The 20,375-nt window shown below is 50.5% G+C and overlaps 1 protein-coding gene across 1 annotated transcript in view; it reads left to right on the forward strand.

Annotated features, from left to right (window-relative positions):
- Window positions 1–1,126: 1,126 nt before the first annotated feature.
- Window positions 1,127–20,375, forward strand: part of TGM2 (transglutaminase 2) — a 53,668-nt gene continuing 34,419 nt past the window's right edge. The window contains exons 1-2 of the mRNA XM_050917720.1: window positions 1,127–1,221; window positions 10,231–10,410. Coding sequence (XP_050773677.1) covers window positions 1,212–1,221; window positions 10,231–10,410 — 190 coding nt within the window. The 5' untranslated portion in view covers window positions 1,127–1,211. The remainder of the gene's footprint in view (window positions 1,222–10,230; window positions 10,411–20,375) is intronic.

Genomic DNA, 20,375 nt, shown 5'->3' on the forward strand with positions numbered 1-20,375 from the left:
CTGGTCCCAGGCGGCTTGTGAGCAAAATGCCCAAAAGTGCTGATTGGTTATGAATTATCCTGGAGCATGGGCCGGATCTGGAAAGGATTCAGAAAGAGGTGTAAATTACCCGTCAGTGAGTGAGTGCAACCATCTCACTTCATGGACGGACCCTGAAGCTGCCGCTTGTGATTAATAGCCAGCACCAAAGTGCAGGAGCAGCAACACCTCCCATCCTGGGGAACCACCAAATGTTTAACCTTCACTCCCTGCCCGCAAGGGCTAAACTCTGTGGGTAGTTCCCTCCCTGCCCCCAAGAGCTCAGCATCATTGACTGGTCACAAGCTCCCCCATCCCCCCCAGATTTGCTCACTACCTGTACTTGCAAATGGTTTTCCTGAAGTACCAAAAGCAGCCAATTCCCACAGTCAAAGGCCACAGCAACTGGCCCAAAGGATTCTGGGTTGTGGCAGAGGGGGAGAATGTGGGGTTGCAGTCTGAAAAGAGCACAACCCCAGTGCTTCACTCTGCCTACCCATTCTCCCAGTTAGCCCGTGGGGTGGTGGGTGGAGGAGGGTCTGACATGAGGAATACAAGGTGTCTGCCATGTTTTTCCTGGGGAGAGCCCATCTCCTCCCAGTGTGTTTAAAAGAAGGGGGTTTCCAAGAGCTCTGCCTTTCCCTTTAACGGCCTGTGCAAATTAGGGGGGACACAGTCTTCAGACCAGCTAACTAAAAGAGAAAGCCCCTCCTACCGAGATTTGTGACTAGCCTCCTCAGGCACTGCACACGAACCCCACTTTCATAGGATGACATAAGAAATTCCTTCCCTGAAACTGGAGAAAGAATTTCACAACATTGAGCAGCGAGAGAGGCTATTCATCTGCAGTGTCCCCACACTGGCTCTTTCTGTGCGTGTCACTTATCTGTATATTTTTAGCATGTGTGGGGGGAAGTGAGCTATTACAGACCTGCTTTTGTCACAAATCCATGCTCAACTTTGAAAAAAAATAGGTGGATTTAGTTTTTCTTGGAAACAGTGGGGTTTTTTCCAGTTCTTGCTTAGGTTCCACCATCCACCCAGATGAGGGGGTGTGTGCTGTGTGTGCCTGTATAAAGGGAGAGCACAACTAGTGAGGGTGGGAGGAGATAAACCATCAGCTCCTTGTTCATAGCTGTAGGCACGCCAAGCAGAGAGCAAGCAGAGTAAACGAGATTCCAGTGCTGGACACCATGGCTGAAGGTAAAGCTGCAGAATGGCACCTTGCCAGAGGCTGCATTTCAGCAAAACTTGACAAATTTTTTATAATTCTTCTGAATCAGAAAAGTTTGCTTGGTTATACTGAACTTTGCAAAGTGTCTATGTAAGGGTGGGCAGTGATATCAGTGAGTCGGTATGTATCTGTGTACATAAGTTCTACTTTAAAAGCTGAGTATTACAGTCTGTTCAGTTAGCTCAGGCTGGAACATTAAGCAAGCTCCTTTATGTCAACTGCACTTGTTTATATTTCTGGAACTTATTGAAACTGAATGGCAAACTCTTGGCTCAAGTGCAGAAAATTCAGACATGCCAAAGATTAAAATAGAAGATAGTTATGATCAGGAGGAAACTATTTTGAGTTAATTTTGTTCTTTACCATAATGACAGTAATTTGCTACTGTTTTAATAACGTCAATGCTGTAAAGAGTGAAATTTTAAAATACTGTTTGCAATTGCAAGCTCCCTTTCAACAGGACTCTACAGAAAGCTGCTCTAAAAATATTTGCTTTAAGTCTCACCCTATTTTTAAAGAGAGTTATCTAAATAAAGCCATAAAAAGCCCCTTCTAAGCCTTTAGAAATCCCTCTGACACATAGCTGTCTTTTCTGTGTAGTCTTTCACTGAGGAAAGAATACTTTCTTCTCTAGATTTTCACAGTGGAAAGAGGTAAATAGAACCATTCCCCAAAGATGTGTACTGGGACCAGTGCTGTTTAACATATCCAAAAATGATTTGGTAAAGGGGGTAAACAGGGAGGTGGCAAAGTTTGCAGATGATACAAAACTATTCAAGATAGTGAAGTCCTAAGCTGACTGTGAAGAGTTACAAAGGGATCTCACTAAATTGGGTGACTCGGCAACAAAATGGCAGATGACATTTAATGTTGATAAATGCAAAGTAATGCACATTGGAAAACATAATCCCAACTACACATACAAAACAATGGAGTCCAAATTAGCTGTTACCACTCAAGAAAGATCTTGGAGTCATTGTGGATAGTTCATTGATCAATGTGCAGCGGCAGTCAAAATTCCTAACAGAATGTTAGGAACCACTGGGAAAGGGATAGAAGAAAACATCATATTATAGTACAGGCCACTTTGAATAGTGCATGCCGTTCTGCAGGGCCGGCTTTAGGAAGCGCGGGGCCCAATTCGGGAGAATTGGTGGAATAGGCCTAAAGCCGGCCCTGCCGTTCTGGTCACCCCATCTCAACAAAGATATATTAGAATTGGGAAAAGTGCAGAAAAGGGCAACGGAAATGGTTAGGGAGATGGAACAGCATCCACACACACGGAGAGATTAAAACACTGGGAGTGTCCAGTTTCAAAAAGAGACAACTGAGGGGAGATGGGGTCCACAAAAGCATGACCAGTGCAGAGAAGTAGATAAGGAAGAGTTAGTTACCTCTTTGCATAAGACAAGAACCGGGGTCACCCAATGAATGTAATAAGCAGCAGGTTTAAAACTAACAGAAGGAAGTGCTTCTTCACACAACAGACAGTCAACCTGTGGATCTCACTGCCAGGGGATGTTGTGGAGGCCAAAAGTAATAACTGTGCTCAAGAAAGAACTAGATAAGTTCATGGAGGACAGGTCCATCAATGGCTATTAACCAAGAGGGCCAGGGATGTAGCCCCATGCTCTGGGTGTCCCTAAACCTCTGACAGCCAGAAGCTGAGACAGAACAACAGGGGATTGATCACTCGATAATTGCTGTGTTCTGTTCATTCCCTCTGAAGCACCTGGCATCAGCCACTGTTGGAAGACTGACTACTGGGCTAGATGGACCATTGGTCTGACCCAGTATGGCCGTTCTTATGAAATAATATTTACCATGTCAGATTCTGATCAGTGTGCAGCCCTTTTGGTTCAGTCTATGGTCAGTGAGACAAGGCAATACAGGCTCAGCGTTATTATGTGGCATCAGAGCCCATCCTAAAGCAAGTGACTGTGTCCTATGGCTGAGTGTGGAGGTGCAGATAGGCAGGTGAGGGACATGTCAAACCCACAACAGTGACAAAAACAAACAGGGAAGTTAATTCAGTTTAGCCGCCTGGGATCTCAGTGACAAGACCAGGTTTTATTAAATCGAGTCCCAAGACAAAATAAAAATGAATGAAAGAGGAGGAGCCAGCAATGGCATTGCAGTGACTGCACCCTAAGGAAAACAGGGTCAGAACTGATTGTGGCACTGAGAGAGCCGGGCCTGCTTTAAACCCTCTGACTGGTCATCACTATAGGGCAGCGGTCGGACTTTGAGAGGAGTCTGAAGACCCTCATCCTTCATTTTCCCTCAGGATGATGAAAAGCAGGATCCCTTACATCAGAGATTGGACCAAATTATATGCGGGCTTAAATGGGGAAAACTCCACTGAGGTTGATGCATGGTGCTCACTGCCATCACCAGAGAATGCTGCTCCTGGCATTTCTCTTCCATGAGGCCCCTCACCTGGGCCCTCGGCTTGGGCTGTTCCTGGGAGAAGGTGGAACTGACGTTTTCCATGAGCTTCTCTGCCTCTGTCTTTGTGCTCACAGGGACCCTCCCATGCTGTGTCCAACTTCCCAGCACTCCCACGTCTTTCAAAATAGAAACAAACACTGACAATCTGTCTCTGCATCTCCTCCTGCTAGATGCCAGGAAGAGCTTAGTTCAGAGCTGGTTTGTGTATGTTTAAAATGCAAGTATGTCTAGGGAAAGGAAGGGTGAAAAGGGGAGTTACATGTTTTGATGTGAACGCAGCAAGGCTTGTGGCCGTTCTTCTCTCTCGCAGGAGTGAGCACCAGCGTCTAAGTCTGACTCTCCAATGCACAAAGCAGAGAACACTCAAAAAAACAGAAGAGAAAAACCCTTCTAATCTCTTTCGTGGCAGCTGTCCTAGGGGTTAGTTATAACAGTAGGAAATAGAAGTCTGGCAGACAGAAATTTGACTGTTTCACTGGTGTCCTGTTACATTAAAGGATTTCAAAACACAAGGAAAATGGAACTGGAAAGTTAAGATATTTCATTCCACTCATGGCCTTGTGAACATTGTAATACCTGCAGTGAATAGCATGTAGACATCCAGGAAGAGCTCTGCAAACATCCTAGTATATGTTTTCATCAATTTAATAACTAAGGAATAAATTGGTTGTTACTGATCAAAGAGGCCAACAGAATACAAGTTTGGAGTTACCAACTCAGGCTGGTTTTTTGAGCCAAAAATCATTTTTTAGAATTCCTCTCTCTAATGCACTTTCTCTGACTTGGCCCAAATTTTCTGGCAGAGTCTAGCTTGATATAAGAAAATATGCATGTAATTGGGCACAGTTTTTGCTAAATCAGGGCAGGGGCGGCTCTATGTATTTTGCCGCCCCAAGCACGGCAGGCAAGTGGCTTTTGGCGGCGCACCTGTGGGAGGTCCACTGGTAATGCGGATTCGGCAGCATGCCTGTGGGAGGTCCACTGGTAATACAGATTTGGCAGCATGCCTGTGGGAGGTCTGCCGGTCCCGCGGCTTCGGTGTACCTGCCGCCAAATTGCCGCCAAAACTGCAGGACCGGTGGACCTCCCGCAGGCGCGCTGCCAAAGGCAACCTGACTGCCGCCCCCCTGCAGCTTGCCACCCCAGGCACACGCTTGGAGTGCTGGTTCCTGGAGCCGCCCTTGATCAGGAGTGAAATGTGTAAAATGGAAGTCTATCTTCAGTTTATTCTACACTGGTCACACTCCTGCAGCTTGGCAGCCTGATGGAATCATTTTGATTATGGGCAAGCTATGCTTTCTCCATAACTCCATCTATCTAGATCTCTTAGGTCTTACCACGATAACCTCTACCAGGGAAAGCAATTATTTCTCTCGCACATGCCCTTCCCTGCTGGCAAGCAACAGGGCTGACTTTGTGGTAAGGTTTTGGGGGCATATCCATAAGCACGAACGTGAGGGCACTATTGCAAGAAAGCCTTTCGCTCTGGATGTGGCAATGTCAGAGGTCTTCCTTTTTACACCTGACACTATTCCTATAGCAACGGGTTTCTGCAGCTCTCTCCCTTCCTCCTTCTGGCCAGCATTCAGCCCCTCCCCTAGGGCAGTGACTCTCAGTCCTTCCAGACGACTGTACCCCTTTCAGGAGGCTGATTTGTCTCGCGTACCCCTGGTTCCACCTCACTTAAAAACGACTTGCTTAGAAAATCAGACATGAGAATACAAAAGGGTCACAGCCACTAGTACTAAACAATGGCTGAGTTTCTCATTGTTACCATAGAATTATAAAATAAATCAATTGGAATATAAATACTGTACTTACATTTCAGTGTATAGTAGACAAAGCTGTATAAACAAGTCATTGTCTGTATGAAATTTTAGTTTGTTCTGTCTTTGCTAGTGCTTTTCCTGTAGCCTGTTGTAAAACTAGGCAAATCTCTAGATGCGATTCTGTCCCTCCTGGAAGATCCTTGCGTTCCCCTGGGGTAGGCATACTCCTGGCTGAGAACCACTCCTCTAGGTGACCCATTGCTGAGAGAGGATGGGAGCGAAGCAGCAATGAGCTGAGCAGCCCCAGCCCTGTCAGCACTTGCTCCATAAATCAGGCCCTGGTTTTCCAGCTCAGGTACTCCGGCACTGAACTCGCTATGTGTTCTCCTACATTAAATACTTTCACTTATTCTGGCAGCTAATCTGCCTGACTGCAATACATTTACGGCTCGCTAGCCTGGAACAATGATGAATGATATCGCATTGCCCCAGGAAACCACGCTGAAACAAGGGTAATGGTGCTGTCTGATTATCACCGGCTGCCGAGCACAGGCCCTGCTTACACCAGTGCCTCTCTGCCCTACCACCACAAGAGCACGCCCTGCAGAATGCCGCAGGCCACTCAGTCAGACATCCCTTTTCGCAGTACTTTTATGGACAGGCTCTCCAATTTGTCAAGGCATAAAATATAGGAAACTTCCCGTCAGCCTGACCGAGGGCACAGGGAACATCCAAAGCCAAGCGTTCCCCAAGCTCAGAAATGCTTCTCTCTCTCGAGGGGAAAGCAACCAAGAAAACTTGGCAGCGGAAGCCTGAAGCCAAACTCCTCCAGAGGCAGGAAGGGTAAGCGCTGACCCTTTCTGCTGCTGGCCCTCTGCAAGTCTCTCCTGCCCTTGAATCCTGATGGACCCAGTGCAGCTCTGCAACACACCTTTGGCCTGGCCTCAGGCCTCTCTGCTGAGCAGAAGCCTAGTGCAAGGGGTCTGGCACAGAACTGAGGGGAAACTCGGCATTCCACTCCCAACTCTACCGCTGACTGGCTGCGTGACATTAGGCACTGTGTTTTTTCTCTGTGCTCTTCAGTTTACTCCCTGGTGGAATGAGGAACGTAACGTGCGTCAGCTCTGTAAGGCTCTTTGAGATCGACGCAGGAAGAGTGCTGTGTAAGTTCTATGGGTGGTACCAAACCGGGGCAGCCACAGCGACTGTAACTGTGTCACACGTCTCTGTGTCCTGGGAGAAGGGAGAGTGGGGAGGAGATTAGCAAACTCCTCCCTCGGCCCTAGTGATGATCCAAAGGAGCTTTTAGCCCAGAGACACCCAGGATTCTGCTTCTCTCTCCCCCACAAGTAGATTGCTTAAATTATTAATTAGTTTCAGTTTGCTCCTGGGAGCTTTGGCCATGGTGAAAGAACAGTGGTGAAAGAACAGGTTAAGGACAATTTAGAAAAGCTGGACGTGCACAAGTCCATGGGGCCAGATCTTATGCATCCAAGGGTGCTGAGGGAGTCGGCTGGTGTGATTGCAGAGCCATTGGCCATGATCTTTGAAAACTCGTGGCGATTGGGGAAGGTCCCGGACAATTGGAAAAAGACAAATATAGTGTCCCTATTTTAAAAAGGGAAAAAAGAGAACCCAGGGAATGGCAAACTCATGGAGCAGATCCTCAAGGAATCCATTTTGAAGCACTTGGAGGAGAGGAAGGTGATCAGGAACAGTCAACATGGATTCACTAGGGGCAAGTCATGCCTGACCAACCTGATTGCCTTAGATGATGAGATCACTGGCTCCATGGATATGGGGAAAGTGGTGGATGTGATATATCTTGACTTTAGCAAAGCTTTTGATACAGTCTCCCACAGTATTCTTGACAGCAAGTTAAAGAAGTATGGATTGGACAAATGGACTATAAGGTGGATAGAAAGCTGGCTAGATTGTCAGCTCAATGGGTAGTGATCAATGGCTCAATGTCTAGTTGGTAGCTGATATTAAGCAGAGTCCCCCCAAGGGTCGGTCCTGGGGCCAGTTTTGTTCAACAACTTTGTTAATGACCTGGATGATTGGATGGATTGCAACCTCAGCAAGTTCGTGGATGACACTAAACTGGGGGCAGAGGTAGATACACTGAAGGGAGGGATAGGGTCCAGAGTGACCTAGACAAATTGGAGGATTGGGCCAAAAGAAATCTGATGAGGTTAAACAAGGACAAGTGCACAGTCCTGCACTTAGGAAGGAAGAATCCCATGCACTGCAACAGGCAGGGGACAGACTAGCTAAGTAGCAGAAAAGGACCTAGAGGTTACAGTGGATGAGAAGCTGGATATGAGTCAAAAGTGTACCCTTGTTGCCAAGAAGGCCAACAGCATATTGGGCTGCATTAGTTAGAGCATTGCCAGTAGATTGAGGGACGTGATTATTCCTCTCTATTCGGCACTATGAGGCCACACCTCAAGTACTGCGTCCAGTTTTGGTCCCCCTACTACAGAAGGGATGTGGACAAATTGGAGAGAGTCCAGTGGAGGGCAACAAAAATGATTAGGGGGCTGGAGCACATGACTTATGAGGAGAGGCTGAGGGAACTGGGGTTATTTAGTCTGCAGAAGAGAAGAGTGAGGGAGGATTTGATATCAGCCTTCAACTACCTGAAAGGGGGTTCCAAAGGGGATGGATCCAGACTGTTCTCAGTGGTGGCAGTTGACAGAACAAGGAGCAGTGGTCTCAAGTTGCAGTGGGGGAGGTTTATTTCACTAGGAGGTTGGTGAAGCACTGGAATGGGTTACCTAGGGAGGTGGTGGAATCTCCTTTCTTAGAGGTTTTTAAGGTCAGGCTTGACAAAGCTCTTGCTGGGATGATTTAGTTGGTGTTGGTCCTGCTTTGAGCAGGGGGCTGGACTAGATGACCTCCTGAGGTCTCTTCCAACCCTAATATGCTGTGATTCTATGATTTGTGGTCGGAAGCTATTTTCTAACTGCTGAGGCAATTGACCCCTGTGAGGCAGGCACACTGAAAGGACAGATAACTCAGGAGTTCAGACAGGTTCCACTGAAACCATTTCCATGCTAGAGCGCAGAGGAGATGTGTGCATGCTGTATGTGCGTGTATGTATGTTGTGTAGGTACATGTATGTATGCTGTGTATGAATGTATGTAAGCTGTGTGTGTGCACAGCTTCACAGATTCCAAGGCCAGAACAGATCATTGTGATCATCTAGTCTCACTTCCTGCACAGAACAGGCCATAGAACTTCCCCAAAGTAATTCCTAGAGCAGATCTTTTAGAAAAACGTCCAAAATGGTCAGTGATGGAGAATCCACTGTGACTTGGTAAGTTGCTCCAATGGTAAATTACCCTGACTGTCAAACACTTACACCTTATTTCCAGTCTGAATGGGTCTAGCTTCAACTTTCAGCCGTTGGATCATGTTATACCCTTATCTGCTAGATTAAAAAGCCCATTATTAAATATTTGTTCCCCATGTAGGTACTTACAGACAGTAATCAAGCCACTCCTTAATTTTCTCTATGTTAAGTTAAATAGGTTGAGCTCCTTGAGTCTATTACTATACAGCTTGTTTTCTATTCATTCTCGTGGCTCTTCTCTGAATCCTCTCCAATTTTTCAGCCTCCTCCTTGAATTGTGGGCACCAGATTTGGACACAGGATTCCAGCAATGGTCACACAAGTGCCAAATATAGAGGGAAAATAACCTCTCTGCTCCTACTCGAGATTACCCTGTTCATGCATTCCAGGATTGCATTGACTCTTTTGGCCACAGCCTCCCACTGGGAGCACATATTCAGCTGATTATCTACCACGATCCCCAAATCTTCCTCAGAGTAACTGCTTCCCAGGGTAGGGTCCTCCCATCCTGTAAGTATGGCCTGCATTCTTTGTTCCCAGATGTGTATATTTACATTTAGCCATATTAAAACGTGTATAGTTTGCTTTCACCCAGTTTACCAAGCAATTTAGATCATTCTGAATCGGTGATCAGTCCTCTTCATTACTTACCACTCCATTATTTTTGTGTCATCTGCAAACTTTACCAAGGATGATTTTATGTTTTTTTCCAAGTCATTGATAAAAAGATTAAATAGTGTATGGCCAAGAACTGATCCCTGGGGGACCCTACTGGAAACAGTCCTGGATGAAGTTTCCCCATTTACAAGCTACTTTTTGAGACCTATCAGTTAGCCAGTTTTTAATCATTTCATGTGTGCCATGTTAATTTTATATCATTCTAGTTTTTTAATCAAAATATCATGCGGTACAAAGCAAAATGTCTTACAGAAGTCTACATATATTACATCGACGGTGTTATCTTTATCAACCAAACTTGTACTATTAGTAGACGACTATTCACGAGTGTTGGGGTGGGAAGGTGGCGGGGGGAGAAGGGGGCTAGATCCAGCCCTGAGTTACACCGACATACACCAAGGTAAAGATTCCCAACTAGTGAATCTCGTGGGGCTCAGAGCTCCCCGTTCATGCACGGAGATGCACCCTGTACTCCCTAAATGCAGCAGAACAACAACCTGGCCATGTGTGTGTGCACATGAGAAACACATGGTAGTGAAGCCAAATGCATGAGCTCTATAGGAGTAAAATTGATCTCTTCTCCGTTGGAGCATCAGATTTTGAAGCCTAGCCTCTGAACCACTAAATGGATTCAAAGGAAGAGAGAGTGGAGTCTGGGTCAGTTTGTGCTGTGTCTTTGCTGCCTTCCTGAAAGAGAGCTTTAGATGCTGTTGGTTTTGCAGATCTGGTGCTGGAATCATGCAACCTGGAGTGTGAGAGCAACAATCGGAACCACATGACGGCTGACATGGGCAGCCAGAAGCTCATTGTGAGGAGGGGACAGTCTTTCACCATCACGCTGCTCTTCGCTGGAAGGGGTTATGAGGAAGGAGTGGATAGACTTACTCTCAATGTAGAGACAGGTAAGTCCAGAGGTATTCACTAAACTCAACTGCAGTCAGCTTGGAAAGGAGCCACCTCCATCCCCTCCTTCAGAGACACACACAATATCCACCCCTGTCACATCATCTCAGAGATGAGCCGTCCTACCCCCTCATCTCAGAGACAGACATATTCACCCACCCTCCCCTCAGAGAGAGACACCATCCACCCTCCCCTCAGGGAGAGGCCGTGCCCAACTAAGCCACCTCAGCGCCGTCATGTCCAGGAGGGGCAATTTCTACCCCAGTCATCACGGAGAGAGCCATCCCTGCCTCAGCCCATTCAAAAAAACACTGTCCACACTGGTCACTTGTATACAAATTCCCCCTCTACCTCAATCATTTTGTAGGCAAGCTGTCCTCAGTTTCCACCCCCATCACCCCACCTCCCCACCCCTCACCTCAGTGTGATGCAGTAGGGACTGTCTGTGTGGGGAGTGGGAGAGCAGGGGAGGACTTTAGGAGATGGACGATGCCAGAGCCTGTAACCTGAGCTAGGTAAGGGAGGGGAAAGGTCAACACCTTTGCCCGGGAAGGGGACAAAGGAAGGGAGTGGCAGGAGGGAAGCAGTTTGAGTTTGGGCTTGGGGCTGTGTGGGTGGAATTCAGGGTATCCTAGCTAGGATCCAAGCACCCTGAAAGCCCAGAAGGACTCGGTGGAGGGGTCCTGACTGTGCCTGCAAGCTCTGCTGTAACCTGTGTTCCTGTTGTCCAATAAACCTTCTGTTTTACTGGCTGGCTGAGAGTCACTGTGGGTCCCAGGAAGAGGGGTGCAGGGCCGGACTCCCCCACACTCCGTGACAACTGGTGGCAGAGGTGGGATATACTGCACCCCGTGGACGGCGCTTCCTGCAGTAAGTGACTGGGGAGCAGTAAAACGAAGGGTTGGTTAACCCCTGGGAGTGTGTGCCCAGTGAGAAGGACTTTGCAGTAACAGGGTCCCCCGGGGGATTGCAGCGAGCGGTCCCAGGGGCGGAGGAGTCTGCAGCTCGACCCTGGCAGAGAGGTGGTGACCTCAAGAGGGGCTGGTGCACTAGGGGTCCCCCTGGAAACCGTGGGGAGCGGCGAGCACCCCGGCCTGTGAGTGGTCAGCAGGAAGATGTATGCCAAGCGGCGCAAGTGCGACCTGCTGGAGCTGTGCAAGCAGAGGGGGCTGCACCCAGGGAGACGCACCAAGGACCAGCTGATTGCCCAGCTGGAGCAGGGAGACCGCATGAATGAACGGAGCCCTGTCTCTGAGGGAAGCAGCCGAGCAGATGCAGCGCAGGCACCAGTGTCTGTCCCCGCTGGGAGTGGTCAGCCGGCGGACGAGGGCTTCCCGAGACCCCCCCTTCCTAGGCGTAGAGGAAGGGCGGGGAGGAGCCCAGTGTATACCGAGGGCACCGTGACACCCCCGGCCAGCAGGGGAGTCTCACGGCGAAGCCCACCCCCCAGCAGGGGATCCTCCCGGCAACGCTCGGCATCCGTGGAGCGGATGCGGCTGGAATATGAAAGGGAGCTGAGACGGGAGGAGCTCGAGTTAAAGAGGCGAGAGCTGGAGGAGAAGGCGAAACAGCGTAAACATGAGGAGAACCAGCGCCAGCGTGAGTGGGAGGAGAAGGAGAAACAGCGTAAACATGAGCTGGACCTGGCCCGGCTGAGGAGAAGTGAGGCCCCTGCTGCGGTGAGTGAGGGGGGACCCAAGCCTACAAAGAGCTTTGATAAGCACTTGCTGCCCCGGCGTAAGGAGGGGGAGGACATAGATACCTTCCTGACAGCCTTTGAGAATGCCTGCGAGCTGCACAGGGTTGACCCTGCAGACAGGATCGCAGTTCTCACCCCCTTACTGGACTCCACAGCCGTGGAGTTGTACAGCCGACTGAAAGGGGCGGAGGCAGGGGACTACGAACTGTTCAAACAGGCCCTGCTCTGCGAGTTTGGGCTGACTCCTGAGATGTACCGGAAAAAGTTCCGGAGCCAGCGTAAAACCCGTGAGGTCACATACCTACAACTGGTCAACCGGGCGCAGGGGTATGCCCGCAAGTGGACAGCTGGGGCCCAAACTAAAGAGGACCTGCTTGACCTATTCATACTGGAGCACCTGTACGAGCAGTGCCCGTCCGACCTGAGGCTGTGGTTGATGGACCAGAAGCCGGAGAACCCGCAGCATGCAGGCCAGCTGGCCGACCAATTTGTGGACAGTCGGGCAGGGGATGGCAGGGAGGAGTCTCGAAGGAGCAGGCCTGCCTCAACGCAGAGAGAGAGTCAACATGGGACCTCCCAAAGGGGGCCTATGGAGAACCCCCCCAAAAGGGGAACATCCAGCGGCAGGTCCCTCCGACCCACTCAAGGGGACCCATGAGATATGGGCTGCTATCGCTGTGGCCAACGAGGTCACATACGGGCCCAGTGCCCCAAGCTCAGGGACAGACCAAGCAGACCCAACCCGCAGAGGGTGGACTGGGTAAAAACCCAATCGGAGGAGGGGCTACATTCCCAGGAAAGGGGGGTTGGCAACATACCACCTATGGATGCTCCCGGTTCCGGGTTTTTGGTTTACCGGGTGGGCGCGGGGCTGCCCCTCCGGAAAGAGTGCATTGTTTCCCTGGAAGTGGATGGGAGGAAGGTCACTGGGTACTGGAACACGGGCGCAGAGGTGACGCTGGCCCGGCCCGAGGTGGTGGCCTCAGATCGGATGGTGCCCGACACCTACCTGACCCTGATGGGCGTGGGCGGGACCCCATTCAAGGTACCCGTGGCAAGGGTACACCTGAAATGGGGGGCCAAGGAGGGCCCCAAAGATGTGGGGGTACACCAATATTTGCCCACTGACGTGTTAATGGGAGGGGACCTTGAGGACTGGCCTAGTAACACCCAGAGTGCCCTGGTCGTGACTCGTAGTCAGAGTCGGCAAATGGCACTGCACCCCGAAAACGGGGAAGGTACTCGACCTGAGGTGCAGGACCCTAACTCAGGGAGCGGGGAACGCCCAGGGGCACGGTGCAGAGAGGCTGCGGCCTCAGACCCAGCCAGCAAGAGAGAGCCGGTCCCCATTCCTGTCCCAGCTGCTGAGTTCCAGGCCGAGTTGCAGAAAGATCCCTCCTTGCGGAAGCACAGGGACCGGGCTGACCTTAGTGCGGTACAGACCATGAGGAGAGGTTGCAAGGAGAGGTTCCTGTGGGAGAAGGGGTTCCTGTACCGAGAATGGGCTCCCCCAGGGGAAGTAGAGGCACGGGGGATCAGGAGGCAGCTGGTGGTTCCCCAGAAGTTCCGTCACAAGCTGTTGTACCTGGCCCATGACATCCCTCTCGCAGGGCACCAGGGAATCCGGCGCACCAGGCAGAGGCTGCTACAGAACTTTTACTGGCCTGGGGTCTTTACCCATGTCCGACAGTACTGCCAATCCTGTGACCCCTGCCAGAGGGTGGGGAAGGCCCGGGACAAGGGGAAAGCGGCTTTGAGGCCTTTACCCATCATAGAAGAACCTTTCCAGAAGGTGGCCATGGACATAGTGGGACCTCTCAGCAAGATGACCCGGTCAGGGAAGAAATACATCCTGGTGGTGGTGGATTTTGCCACTCGCTACCCCGAGGCGGTGGCCTTGTCCTCTATCGAAGCAGACACAGTGGCAGATGCGCTGCTGACAATTTTCAGCCGGGTGGGGTTCCCCAAGGAGGTCTTAACGGACCAGGGGTCCAACTTCATGTCGGCCCTGCTCCGGTCCTTATGGCAGAAATGTGGGGTCCAGCACAACTGGGCCTCAGCGTATCACCCCCAGTCCAACGGGCTGGTAGAAAGGTTCAACGGGACGCTGAAGATGATGCTAAAAACATTTATGAACCAGCATCCGCAAGATTGGGACAAGTACTTACCTCACCTGCTGTTTGCGTACAGGGAGGTACCCCAGGAATCTACCGGGTTTTCACCTTTCGAACTGTTGTATGGAAGGCGGGTGAGGGGGCCCCTAGACCTGATGAGGGACGAATGGGAGGGGAAGGCCTCTCCCGAGGGAGAGTCAGTGGTGGAGTATGTCCTGACCTTCCGGGAAAGACTGGCCGAGCTCATGGGCCTGGCCAGGGAGAATCTGGCCCGAGCCCAGAGGAGGCAGAAGGTCTGGTATGACCGCACGGCACGGGCCCGTGCCTTCGCCACCGGGGATCAGGTGATGGTTCTTATCCCCGTGAGGAGAAACAAACTCCAGGCCGCCTGGGAAGGGCCCTTCAAGGTTATCAAGCAACTGAATGAGGTAAACTATGTGGTGGAGCTGTCAAACCGGGCACATCACCGTCGGGTGTACCATGTGAACATGATGAAACCATACTATGACAGGGGGAATGTGGTGTTGGCCGTGTGTGGACATTGGGAGGGGCAGGGAGATGACCCCTTAGTGTGTCTATTCCCTGGGACAAAAGCTGGTTCCCCCCTGGAGGCGATTCCCCTCTCTGAGCAACTGACCCCGGGCCAGCACGCTGAGATCAGAGGGGTGCTGCATCTGTACCGACAGCTGTTTTCCAACCAGCCTGGACGCACTAATTTGACTGTCCACCGGGTGGAGACGGGGTCACACCCCCCTATAAGATGCTCCCCTTTTCGGGTCACTGGTAAAACTGCCCAGGATCTTGAAAGAGAGGTCAGGGACATGCTGGCTTTGGGGGTGATCCAGCCGTCTTCCAGCCCTTGGGCCTCGCCAGTAGTGCTGGTTCCCAAGAAGGATGGGTCAATCCGGTTCTGTGTGGACTATCGAAAGCTCAATGCCATCACCGTATCTGATGCCTACCCTATGCCCAGGCCTGACGAGCTCCTAGACAAGCTGGGAGGTGCACGGTACCTCACCACTATGGATCTTACCAAAGGCTACTGGCAAGTGCCGCGGGATGCAGATGCCAGGCTGAAATCGGCCTTTATCACCCCTCTGGGGCTCTATGAGTTTTTGACCCTGCCCTTCGGCCTCAAGGGAGCGCCGGCCACCTTCCAGCGCCTTGTGGATCAGCTACTGAGGGGGATGGAGAGTTTTGCCGTGGCGTATATTGATGACATCTGCGTCTTCAGCCAGACCTGGGAGGACCACGTGTCCCAGGTTAAACAAGTCCTGGACCGACTCCGAAAGGCTGGGTTAACAGTAAAGGCTGAGAAGTGCAAGGTGGGGATGGCTGAAGTATCTTACCTGGGCCATCGGGTGGGGAGCGGCTGCCTGAAGCCGGAACCAGCCAAGGTGGAGGTGATCAGAGACTGGCCTGCTCCCCAAACCAAAAAGCAGGTCCAGGCCTTTATTGGGATGGCGGGGTACTATCGAAGGTTCGTGCCCCACTTCAGTGCCATAGCCGGCCCCATCACTGAACTGTGCAAAAAGGGGAAGCCAGACAAGGTGATCTGGACTGAGCAGTGCCAGGAGGCTTTCCGGGTGCTGAAGGAGGCTCTGGTTAGCGACCCAGTTCTGGCAAACCCAGATTTTGACAAACCCTTTATGGTGTTCACCGATGCCTCAGACACGGGACTGGGGGCGGTGTTAATGCAGGAGGATGAAAAGGGGGAGAGACACCCCATCGTGTACCTGAGTAAGAAGCTGCTACCCCGGGAACAAAGCTACGCGGCCATCGAGAAGGAATGCCTGGCCATGGTGTGGGCCCTTAAGAAGCTAGAGCCATATCTCTTTGGGCGACACTTCACCGTGTACACCGACCACTCTCCCCTGACCTGGCTGCACCAGATGAAAGGAGCCAACGCCAAGCTCCTGAGGTGGAGCCTGCTCCTGCAGGACTATGACATGGACGTGGTCCATGTGAAGGGAAGTGCCAACCTGACAGCGGATGCGTTGTCCCGGAGAGGGGGCCCTGAACTTCCCCAGGTCACTGGGCAGAGTGACCCCGCTCAGTTCAGTCTCAAAGGGGGGAGAGATGTGATGCAGTAGGGACTGTCTGTGTGGGGAGTGGGAGAGCAGGGGAGGACTTTAGGAGATGGACGATGCCAGAGCCTGTAACCTGAGCTAGGTAAGGGAGGGGAAAGGTCAACACCTTTGCCCGGGAAGGGGACAAAGGAAGGGAGTGGCAGGAGGGAAGCAGTTTTGAGTTTGGGCTTGGGGCTGTGTGGGTGGAATTCAGGGTATCCTAGCTAGGATCCAAGCACCCTGAAAGCCCAGAAGGACTCGGTGGAGGGGTCCTGACTGTGCCTGCAAGCTCTGCTGTAACCTGTGTTCCTGTTGTCCAATAAACCTTCTGTTTTACTGGCTGGCTGAGAGTCACTGTGGGTCCCAGGAAGAGGGGTGCAGGGCCGGACTCCCCCACACTCCGTGACACTCAGTAAGAGGCCGACCCCACCCCATTCACCTCAGACAGTCCATCCCGGGGTCTGTCACCATCCAGATAAGCAAGCACTACCACATGAATGGCCCTCACATTTTTGTTCAAGAAAACGAATTGCTTTCCCTCTACGGCTTATATTTGCTTGTTTTTTCCTCTCACAAAGTGAATCTAAAAGCCCTCAGTCCAAACTTTTTATTTATTTGTTTTACATTGTGGGATCTGAAAGGACAGCTTCCTCTTCCTGTCAGGAGACTGTTATCTCAGTTATGTTGTTTCCAACATTAAAGTAAAATTTCCCTGGCACTGATCCTGATGTCATAGGTGGTTTTTCCTCATGGTTCGGGACAAAGAAATAAAAACAGAGACTCCACAGTATAATAATAGTTGAATGGTCTCAAGTTGCAGTGGGGGAGGTTTAGGTTGGATAGTGGGAAAAACTTTTTCACTAGGAGGGTGGTGAAGCACTGGAATGGGTTACCGAGGGAGGTGGTGGAATCTCCTTCCTTAGATGTTTTTAAGGCCTGGCTTGATAGAGCCCTGGCTGGGATGATTTAGTTGGAGATTGGTCCTGCTTTGAGCAGGGGGTTGGACTAGATACCTCCAGAGGTCCCTTCCAACCCTGAGATTCTATGATTTTATGAAAGAAAGCAAGAGCCTCAGCACTAGTGAATGTTATTTGCTTGCGTATCAGAGGGGCAGCCATGTTAGTCTGGATCTATAAAAAGCAGCAGAGTCCTGTGGCACCTTACAGACTAACAGACGTATTGGAGCACGAGCTTCTGTGGGTGGACACCCACTTCATCAGATGCTTGTAATGGAAATTTCCAGAGGCAGGTATAAATATGCAGGCCAGAATCAGTCTGGAGATAACGAGGTTAGTTCAATCAGGGAGGATGAGGCTCTCTTCTAGCAGCTGAGGTGTGAACACCAAGGGAGAAGAAACTGCTTTTGTAGTTGGCTAGCCATTCACAGTCTTTGTTTAATCTTGAGCAGATGGTGTCAAATTTGCAAATGAACTGAAGCTCAGCAGTTTCTCTTTGGAATCAGGTCTTGAAGTGTTTTTGCTGTAGGATGGCTACCTTTACATCTGCTATTGTGTGTCCAGGGAGATAGAAGTGTTCTCCTACAGGTGTAACACTAACTCCTCTTAGCCAACAACATTCATTGTTGCCACGTTCCACACTTCTTAAGTGTTCGGGCATGAAGACAAGTCAATCAGTCTGTGCTAAGGATTATTTCAGACGAGTTGACAGAGTTGGGCTTTGCCCAGCTATTACCTTGGAATGTCTGAGTTGGAATCCATAACATCTGTAGACTCCTAATGTGGCGTTCCAAAATTCCAAGCAGTCACTTTCACACCTGGGATTTGCATTACCATAACTGGAAAAATAAACTACTACTACGAATAATAAGAGGTACTTTGGCCAGAAGGTTTCAGAAGCCAAATAAGAGCTTCATCCACAAGCTATTTTTATGGAACTCTAAGGTTCCAGCTCAAGGAATTCAGCATAAAATAATAAGGATAGCAAGTATAAAATAAAGTCATATCCCTTAGTGGCATGGACCCTCTGTATATGCACATAGTACCTTCCCCTTGAGAATCTTAAGGACCTCGTAAATATTAATTAGCTGAGCCTTATGTCACCACCATGACAAAAGGCAGTAATATTATCCCCATTTTACATATAGGAAACTGAGGCACAGAAGGGGGCTTAAGTGACAGTCCAAAGTTACACATAGAGCTGTGGTAGAGTCAGGAATGTAGCCCAAAACTCCCAATTCCTGGTCCCACTGTGCTTCCACCATCTGTAGGCTAAGGGCTTCTTTGCACATGGAAGCTGTAACTGTTTAATGTAAATCAGTTTAGTTAAATCGTACAATTTGTAAGTGTGGACTCTCATAAAATCATTTAAAACTTGTTCTATGCCTTTAGCTTGCACTTGTACATTTACCAGTGCAAGCTAAACTGATATAGGCCAGGTTCAAATTGATATAAGTCTGTCTGCACACAAAGTTATACTGTTTTAATCAAATCAGTACAAAAATCACACCTATAATTAAACTGGTCTAACTTTGCGTGTGGGCCAGGGCTGATTCTGTGTAAGGATCCCAATTCCCTTCTAGTGACTGGGTAAGGAGATGCCCTCTGCTCACGGTCTAGGTACATCTATCCTCCATCTTGGGAGAAATCAGACATGAAATAACAATAGTGGTGGACCCAGCCCAGAAAGATGTGGGTTTGGTTGTGAGGCTTTGGCTATCAACCGTCTCAAAGTCTGGGCATGTTTTTTCTCTTGGGGTTGGGCCAGTGTCTGGGAAATTTCCATCTTTCAATTACTGAGTAAAATTAGACCTCCAAAGCGAGAGACTTTACCAGGAAAGGCCAGGTGTGCTGGTGCAGAAGTGTTGGATGGGTCAAGGTTAGCCAGACCAAACTCCTTTCCCAGCATGAGCCCCAGATCTGTCCATGGACAGAACACCGCATGGAAGCCCAGCAGAGGGACAGAAGGTTTATTTATCTCGGTCCTGCCCAGGTGACTGTGTAACACAGTAAGAAAGACCCAGCCCCACTGTCAATGCTCGGGTTGGACCAGCTCCATTACTCAACCCGCTACTCACACTGGATCATGCTTCCACCAGCTGTGTGCACCACTAATCCAGTCCCACAGGGGCTATCGGGGAGAACGCAGCTAGGATGCTGCATTTCCTTCCCTCTCCCCATCCTGGATATAGTCGTGCGCATGCAGAGCAAAGCTAGGATGGAGGGAGCAGACCTGTCACGGAGTCACCGGGCGATGCTCTGGAACTGCTCCCCACCAAGCCAGTCAGGACTTTGGGGAGCCTCCTCTCCCTTGGAGCAGACTTGTTCAGGGGAAGAAGCTCCCACGGCTTCACCTCCTGGGTCTCTCCTTGGAGCATTCAGCATCCTCTGCCCCTCCGTGCACTTCCCACAGCGAGCCCGCCCCAGCGGGGTCCTGGGGAAGCCACCGGGTCCTGCACCCCCACTTCGCAGTCTGACATGACTCTCAGCCAGCCAGTAAAACAGAGGTTTATTCAATGACAGGAACAGGGTCTAAAACAGAGCTTGTAGATACAGCGAACCGAACCCCTCGGCCGGGTCCATTCTGGGGGGCAGTGAACCAGACCCCCCACATCTGCACTTCACTCCTCGACCCCAGCCAACTCCAGACTAACCACCCCTTCCAGCCCCTCCTCTCTGCTCAGCCCCTTTCCCTGGCCAGGAGGTCACCTGATCCCTTTGTCTCCAACACCTTCAGCTGGCACCTTTGCAGAGGAGGGGCCCAGGCCATCAGTTGCTAGGAGACAGAGGGTCAGGCATTTAGGTGCACTGGCCCTTTGCTCTGCCAGATACTTAAGAACTGCCATGGGGACACTGAGGCCTTGTCTACACCACAAAGATGCAGCGCTGGTGAGGGGGTTACAGCGCTGCAACTTAGGAGGTGTACACATCTGCAGGGCATTACCAGCGCTGCAACTCCCTGTTTGCAGTGCTGGCCGTACACCCGGTCGAACCTCGGGTGTAGAGGATCCAGCGCTGGTCATCAGGTGTAGACACTCACCAGCATTTTCTTGACCTCTGTGGAATAAGCATGTGTCCCAGCATACCTGAGGAAGCCTCTCTGGTAATCAAGCAGGTATCCTTCCCTGC

The sequence above is a fragment of the Gopherus flavomarginatus genome, chromosome 11, assembly GCF_025201925.1.
Source record: "Gopherus flavomarginatus isolate rGopFla2 chromosome 11, rGopFla2.mat.asm, whole genome shotgun sequence".
NCBI lineage: Eukaryota > Metazoa > Chordata > Testudines > Testudinidae > Gopherus > Gopherus flavomarginatus.